This window comes from Orycteropus afer, unplaced genomic scaffold (assembly GCF_000298275.1).
Source record: "Orycteropus afer afer isolate SDZICR_OR568_19922 unplaced genomic scaffold, OryAfe1.0 scaffold00020, whole genome shotgun sequence".
NCBI lineage: Eukaryota > Metazoa > Chordata > Mammalia > Tubulidentata > Orycteropodidae > Orycteropus > Orycteropus afer.
Genome location: NW_006921607.1, coordinates 15195750 through 15203420, shown reverse-complemented (window position 1 = coordinate 15203420; position 7671 = coordinate 15195750). Strand labels below are relative to the sequence as shown.

The following is a 7671-nucleotide window of genomic DNA, read 5'->3' as shown; positions in this document are numbered from 1 at the left end:
GATAGTGAGAAGAGCTGGGTTTATTAATATTTAGAGCTAACTTTGGTGGCCTCCTATTTGTCAGGTCCTTCAGCACAGATTTCACACACATTGATTCTCTTAATAGCACCATGAGGCAGTTGTTATTACCACAGAGTTGATTCTGACCCATGGTGACCCCATGTGTGCAGAGTAAAAGTGCTCCATAGGGTTTTTAAGTTGTGACCTTTCAGAAGCAGATTGCCAGGCCTATCTTAAGAGGCGTCTCTGAATGGGTTTGAACCTCCAACCTTTCGACTAGCTGTCGAGCGCTTAACCATTTGTGCCACTTGGGAACTTTAGGCACTATTATCTTTTCCATTTTGGTTGAGGCCCAGAGATTTAAGTAGATTGCCCAAGATCACACAGCTGATAAATAGCAGAGCTGGATTTAAACTTAAGTGTCTGGGACCATAGCTTGTGCTCTGAGCCATTGTCCCATGAGTTCATCAATTATACCACTGATTTCTTCCAAAAACCTCATTCTAATGAAGTGGGTTTTTTATCTCTGCTTTGTAGAGGAAGAAATAGAAGATCAGAGAGATTAAGTAACATTTGGAAAATCACACAGCCCATGAAGGCCTGGGTTGATATTTGAAACCAAGGCCAGGTGACTCCATGGCCCAGGCTCTGACTACTGGGCTGAGCAACTTTTGACAGGCCCAATGACATCTCTAAGCCTCAAGTACCTCTTCTAGAAAATGGGACCACACTGTCTTCTTTGGAGGCTGTCATGTGGATTAAATGAGATGATAACCTGTGTAGAGGTTGATACAGGGCAGGGCAGAAATTCCACTCAGGACCACTGATGGGAGGTAGCCGATTGGTGAATAAGTCTCATTCCCCTGAGACCCACTTTCCTCTCTCTCCCCCCATAGGGCACCACTCCCTCATATTTAACAAGCACAGTTTACAAAGTCAAGGTGTTTGTAATGTTATAGTCAGATTTCCAAAAAGGAACCCCCAGAGGGCAATGCTTAACCTAGACAGGATCTGCTCCAATGGTGAGCTTTCAGGCAGCCTAGAGAAAGAAAGTCTTTCTTTTTCACCACTTCAAGAGTACAGTTCGGTGGTTTTTCGTACACCCCTAGAGCTGTGCAAACTATCACCACAGTCTAATTTTAGAACATTTTCAACACACCAGGAAGAAGCCCCATATCCTTGAGTAGTCATTGGAGCAGGCCATACTTAGCTTGGAGGATGAAGCTGCTCAAATAGTGGTTTTGTAAGCATTTTGGTAGATAATTTGGCATGTACTGGGGAGTGCTCCTCAAATCACAACTCCCAAAACACCACCTCCACCGTTAGAAAGAGATCCCAGGGGCACAGAGTGCTTCACCGGCCAGTCCTTAGGGCCAAGAAATGACTGCCATTTTCATTGTTTGTTTTTCTACAGATAGTGGGGCAGGGGCTGCCTGAACATTCTGGAAAAAAGGAGGTGGCCATGGGAGGGGGCCAACTCTCTCCAAAGAGGATGATGGGAGAGGAAGTGAGAGTGGGGGAAGCAGGACCGAGTCCCACACTTATCACCTATTCTCCCCACAGCTGCCAGAGGGACTTTTAAAATTGTGAATGGGGTTGTGTCATTCTTAAAGCTCTCCAGTGGCTTCCCTTATCTTTTGGAACAAAACCCAGTGTCTTTAATAGCCTATAAGGCCTGTCATCTCGTCCCATGCTGTACTCCTCCTGGCTACCTTCCCTCCAGGGCCTCTGCTAGCCTTTGTGCAAGTTAGACAGAGGCTCACCCTCTTGGTAGACAAATTAGAAAAAGGACTTTACTCCTTCTACTCGATGCTTTTTTATAGTGCACAACTTATATAACTGCACACAGCACTCCTGTCTTGAACACGCTGTTTGTTGCTGGTGAGTTGGCTCTGACTCATGGTGACCATATGTATAGTAGAGTGAAATGCTGCCAGGTTCTGTGCTATCTTTGTGACATTGTTATGTTGGAGCCTGTTGCGCTAGCTAACGTGTTAGTCCGTCTCATTGAGGCTTCCTCTCGTTTTTCCTGAATCTTCTGCTTTACCAAATATGATATCCTTTCCAGTGATGTGACCAAAGTTAAGTGAACTGAAGTCTTACCATCATTGCTTCTAAGGAGCATGGCCTGACTGTCTCCACCTGATAGTCCATGGCATGAAATGGTCCAAAGTCCCCAAGGATACACATCAAAAGTCCAAGGAGAATCTGGGCTGGTAATCTGGTTCCCATGTCAGAGTCATGGAGAAGAGCCAAGGATGTAGCTGGAACTGAAACCCCAGTGGCCTCTGCCCCTTAGCCCAGAGTTGTTCTTTCAGCTCCGTGGCTGGGTTGGAGACCATGGAGTCTAAATGCAGGGACCAACAGTCCCAGTGGATGGATGACTACACAAGAGAACAATGGGCTGTGCAGAATCACTGTTCAAAAGTGCCACCATGCGGCGGTGTGATAGTTGGAGCTGTGTGTCAACTTGGCTAGGCCTGGTTGAGTGGCTGGGCACATTCCCCATGATGAGAGTGGCAATCAACTCCATGGTGGGATCTCCCACAAGCAGCTGAGTAGCTGCCTTTGGGATGTGGTCTGCTTCTTGTATATAAGGAGAAGCCTTGGGAATGGTCTCTAGTTTATGGCACGCTTGGACCCTGCATGTAGCCGTGTCATTGTTCAGCAGCCTGCTATGCTCTGCTGACCTTGGGACTTACAATGGGCTTAAGTTAATAGCCTGCCATATGGTTTGGTAACATCGGGACTGTGCCCTTTTACTTGTCAACCTTGGGCTTGTCAGCCTCAGCAGCCAGCAGCTGAGTGAAGAAACACCTTGTGATATATTCTTGTCAGAGGGGTACTAGGGTATCAGAACAGGCGGTAAAGGGAACAATAGCCCAGTGAACTGACCTACTCTACAGACCCTCTCCACTTGACATTTGGAAGCAAGACTCACTCCATTTGGATTAAGTAAACCCCAAGTACTATTAGCATGGACTGAGGAGTGTCCTCAAAAAGTAACAATGAGACTTTTTGCCAATATAGGCATATGGAAGCTCATGAGATTAATTAGAGAACTTAAAAAAAAGAGGTGATTATATTTGTGTAACTGTGCCACGTATTTGCAGGCCATACTGGTCATAGCTCTGGTGGTGCAGTACCTAAGACATTTGACTGCTAACAAGAAGGTTGGTGGTTCGAACCCACCAGCACTCTGTGGAAGGAAGACAGGGCAATCTACTTCCATAAAGATCTACTGCTTTGGAAACCCAATGGGGGGTTGCTATGAGTTGGAACTGACTCAATGGCAGTGGGTTTGGGTTTGGTTTAGTGGCCATAACTAGAGAATGAATGAATGAACACAAAACAAGAAACAACACTTGCACTCAGAATTCTGCAGGAAAAAAAGAAGGTTTTTTTTTTTTTTTTTCTTTTCTTTTTGCAAAGCACGAGTAGAAATACTGTGGTTACAACTACAATTTGATTGCTGGAGGAAATGTCTGTGTAGCTTTAGCCCTAGAAAGAAGCTCACAGGAGCTAAAATATATACCACACGGTCTTCCAGTGAACAAGGTTCCCCATGTTAAGATCATTCCTGAATCTGAATTGAGAGGCCTCTTGGTCGAGATCCGGAGAGGGACAATTGTAGGAGGATGGCCCGGCTGCACAGTCCTGTCAGAACAGGCACTGACAACCCCTCACCTGGGCGGCTGGCAGCCCCCAGCGTCCCTTGCAACTTTAGCCATACTTAACATCTGTCCCGAACAGCAGGAAATCCTAAGGAGAGACGAAAACACTGTCATCAGCTGGAAGCGTACCCCTTGTTTGTGAGTGTAGGGGCTGCCGGGCTTTTACAATGGAAACCTTGGGAGCCTGCCTGTTGGGAAGGGGAGAGTGGAGTGAGGTCTGCCTGCTGACAGAAAGGCAGGAGCCAGTGGGGGGCACTGGGGGTCTCTCCGTGAGGGCCTGCACATCAATGGCTTCCAGGGCCGGGAAATCTGTCAGCATCTTCCCTGGCAGCTGTTCCCTCTCTGACTCTGCCGAGACCCCTGGGCCGTTTTGGAGTTTTCATTTGTCATCTCTGTCTCATGGCAGCTCAGGGGAGCCCTTGTTCTAATCAAGACTGCAAAACCACTTCTCTCCGCTCCTTTGTGCCCTTCCCTCAGAATTTTCAGAAATGAAGAAATAAAATTGTGCTGTGAGTCGAGCTTTTGTTTTTTTCCAAGGATGAACTTGGCAACATTTGGGGAACATGGAGATGTGTTCCCTCTGCTCTCTCGGCTGTTTTTCTCTAGCCTCTTAGCTCTATTAGCTCCCTGGTCTAGAGACTCGAGGCTGGGTTGTCTGGACATCGGGCTTGTAGGAGAGCGAGGAATCCTAGTCTTCTGGAGGTTTCCTAGGAAGGCCACAGGGTGATCCACTGAGAAAAGCCACTGGCCAAGGGAAGGAGCTGATACTGAGTGAGGGTTTCATTGCAGAGAGACCAGCTTCACTAGGACATGCTAAGTCCAAGAGGCCTGGTTGGAGAGGACTGTGGAAGCCAGCAGGCGCATGAGTCAGGATTTTAGGAGAAATTGGAGGCTAGGAGCATGACTGGGACACTGGGTGGCACAGAGATAGCTGTTAAGCCTAAGGGAGTTGGCGAGAGTGACCACAGAAAGCTAATTGCAGGGGAAATAAAGAGGCTGGAGAGGAACCCTGGAGAACTCCAGCTGGTCAGAGGCAGGAGGAACCCACAAAGGAGGCTGCAACTGCGCAGTAAGAGAGGTGGGTGCAAAACCAGGAGGCAGTCTTTGAAACAAAGAGAGGAAAGTGTTCCAAAGAAAGGGATATTGTTGTTGGCTGCCATCGAATCTGCCCCCAAGTAGTGGGGACCCCATACCCAACAGAAGGACAGGCTGCCTGGACCTGTACCAGCCCCATGATCCATTGTGCATCCTACCATTGTGATGCACAGGGTTTTTATTGACTGATTTTCAGAAGCAGATTGCCAGACCTTTCTTCCTAGTCTATCTTAGTCTGGAAACTCCATTGAAACTTGTTCAGGATCACAGCACAACACAGGAGCCTCCATTGTTAGAGTCGAGGCTGCACATAGGCACATTGGCTGGGAGTTCAACCCACATCTCCCACCCGGAAGGTGAGAATTCTACCATTGAATTACCACTGTCCACAAAGAAAAGGGTAAATTGTTTAAAATGGGGCTTGGAGGGCAAGCTGGGTGAAAGGCAAGAGGGGGTATGTCTAAATCTGTGCCTAGAATGACACTGGACGCTGAGGGAGGAGTACAATATGTATTGTCAAATATTTAATACTTCTAAAGGGACTCCTTGGCCACCAAGTGAGTGCCACACGTAGTCCAGCCAATGGAGAAAAGCAGGGAGCTTGACTCTGAATCGAACTCCATTTAATAGCTGTGTGGCTTTGGTCAAGCTACTTAACCTTTCTGAGCCTTAATCTTTCTTCTCTGTCTTCTTCTCTGTCTACTAACCACTTGGTGGTTGTAAGGGTAGGAAGCACTTGACACAGGGCTTAGCATAGAGGAAGCATTTTGGCAAGAGGTTGCTATGTTAGGGGAGATCTGGTGAAAAGAGACTTTGGAGACTCACCTGGTAAGGCCGAAGCACCATGTTGGAGAGCTGGATGTGGGCAGGCAGTGGGAGAGGGATGCCTCTTTGCAGTCTCTCTGCAACAGAGAAAAACGGGGAGGATCAGGGAGGAGAAAGTAGAGAGTGGAGGCCTGAGAGAGCCAGGGTCAATAGCCTCCCTGAAGTGGTGGCCCAGCTCCATGGAGGGATTGGAATGGACCTAAAGACTTCCCTGCAGGCTGCAACTCCCACCAGGTCACCATGCTCCAGATGCTTGGCATTCCTGCCCTGTTGGTCTAAAGCCACATCCAGGGCCTGTGTGAGCCTCTTCCCCATGACTGCTCTCCCGAGAGTGACTGTGCGGTCACTGTACATGGGCTGAGTGGCAGCCAGGGGCAGCTGGGAATATGGACAGGGGTATGGATAGACCTTGGACATGCAGTTATGGGTATCCATCCGCCCATGTGCTTGAAGGGCCCTTCAAGGTTAGGTCAAAGCCAGAGATGGATGTTGGCCAGAGGCCAGCTCCCCTCATACGGCCGCCTTCTGATGTGGAACTCCAGAGAGTACAGGAATTCTAAATTCAAACTTAGTCTCTCAGGTCATTATGAAGCTATAGTTGTCCAAGTGGAAGGATAGATCATATTCTATACAATGGTGTTTGGGCTTTGTTTATAATTTTTAAATAGCCTAGTCACATGGCATGTGGGTCTCTACTTGTATTCTTGTTCCAGGCTCTGCGAAGCTTAGAGGAAGGCCTGCCTGCAGCACTTACCAGCTTGGTGATGACAAGCTCTTAGCAGAGGTTAATAGGAGAATCCCTGGCCCTTCTCCCAGAGTTGGAAAAGACCATGGGCTCAGAGCTGGGATCAAACCCAGGTTTCTCCTCTTGCTTGCTCTGTGACCTGGAGTAAGTCACTGAGGCACTCTGAGTTTCTATTGCCTACCATGAAAATTAGAGATATCAATAATTCCTCATCCTCTGGGGGGCTATTGTAAGGATGATGGACGGGCACAGAGTAGGAACCAGACTCACGTGCACTCTCTTTTCCTGTCCCCTTTCTGGGCCAGATGCCATTTGGAGTTCACTGAAGGGGACCATTCTCAGGCTCCACAATTGGGGTCAGGTATCAGGTGCCTCAAGGGTAGTGTCCCCACCCATTTCCACCCACTTCCTTCCTCTAGGACTAAAGGTCAATTGTTTCTCCAAAGCATCTTACCATTGACCTTGGGAAGCAAAACAGTGGGCACAAAATAGTTCATGACAGCCTCCAGCAACTGAACCTGAAACCAGGAGGAAAATGGACAAGAATCAGGGCTCTGTGGGACCAGCAAGCCTCCCTCTCCCCAGTGTCACTCAGCAGCATCTCCCCACCCCCCAATCTGGGAAAACCAATGAGAGATGGAGGCAAGTGACAACGGGAAAAGGCATCCTGCTCAAGGTCACAGAAAGGATCGCTTGAGCTATAAGGGTTCCAGAGGCAAAGCAAGTTCTAAACTGTAAAGTGAGGGGTACAGGTAAGGAAGAGCATCTTTGAGTATTGAATTGTGCAAACCTTTGGCTGGAGGGCAAATTGGTTCCAACTCTGTAAGGGCTATTAACCAAAACCAAACCATGACTACTGAGTTGATTCTGACTCAGAGTGACCCTGTAGGACAGAGCAGAACTGCCCCATAGGGTTACTAAGGCTGTAAATGGTTTTGGAAGCAGACTGCCACATCGTTCTCTTGCAGAGTGGCTGGTGGTTTTGAACTGCCAATATTTTAGTTAGCAGCTGAGCAGTTTAACCACTGCACCGTCAGGGCTCCTTGTGAGGGCTATTGTTGTTGCTGTTATGTGCCATCGAGTTGGACCCAACTCATAGCGACCCCTCCTTGGGTTTCTGAGGCGGTATCACTACGGAAATAGATTGCCCAACCTTCCTTCTAAGGAGTGGCTGGTGGGTTTGAACCACCAGCCTTCTGGTTAGCAATCAAGTACCTTAGTCACTATGCTACCAGAGCTCCTGTGAGTGCTATTGTTGTTGTTGTTATGTGCCGTCGAGTCATAGTGACCCCTCCTTGGGTTTCTGAGGTGGTATCACTATGGAAGTAGATT

At 48.1% G+C, this 7671-nt stretch overlaps 1 protein-coding gene across 1 annotated transcript in view; it reads right to left on the bottom strand.

Moving 5' to 3' along the window:
- Positions 1-3723: 3723 nt before the first annotated feature.
- The window catches only part of BPI (bactericidal permeability increasing protein), a 41757-nt gene continuing 37809 nt past the window's right edge, over positions 3724-7671 (bottom strand). The window contains exons 12-14 of the mRNA XM_007934747.1: positions 6794-6857; positions 5595-5671; positions 3724-3762 (exon numbers count right to left, since the gene is read on the bottom strand). Coding sequence (XP_007932938.1) covers positions 3724-3762; positions 5595-5671; positions 6794-6857 — 180 coding nt within the window. The remainder of the gene's footprint in view (positions 3763-5594; positions 5672-6793; positions 6858-7671) is intronic.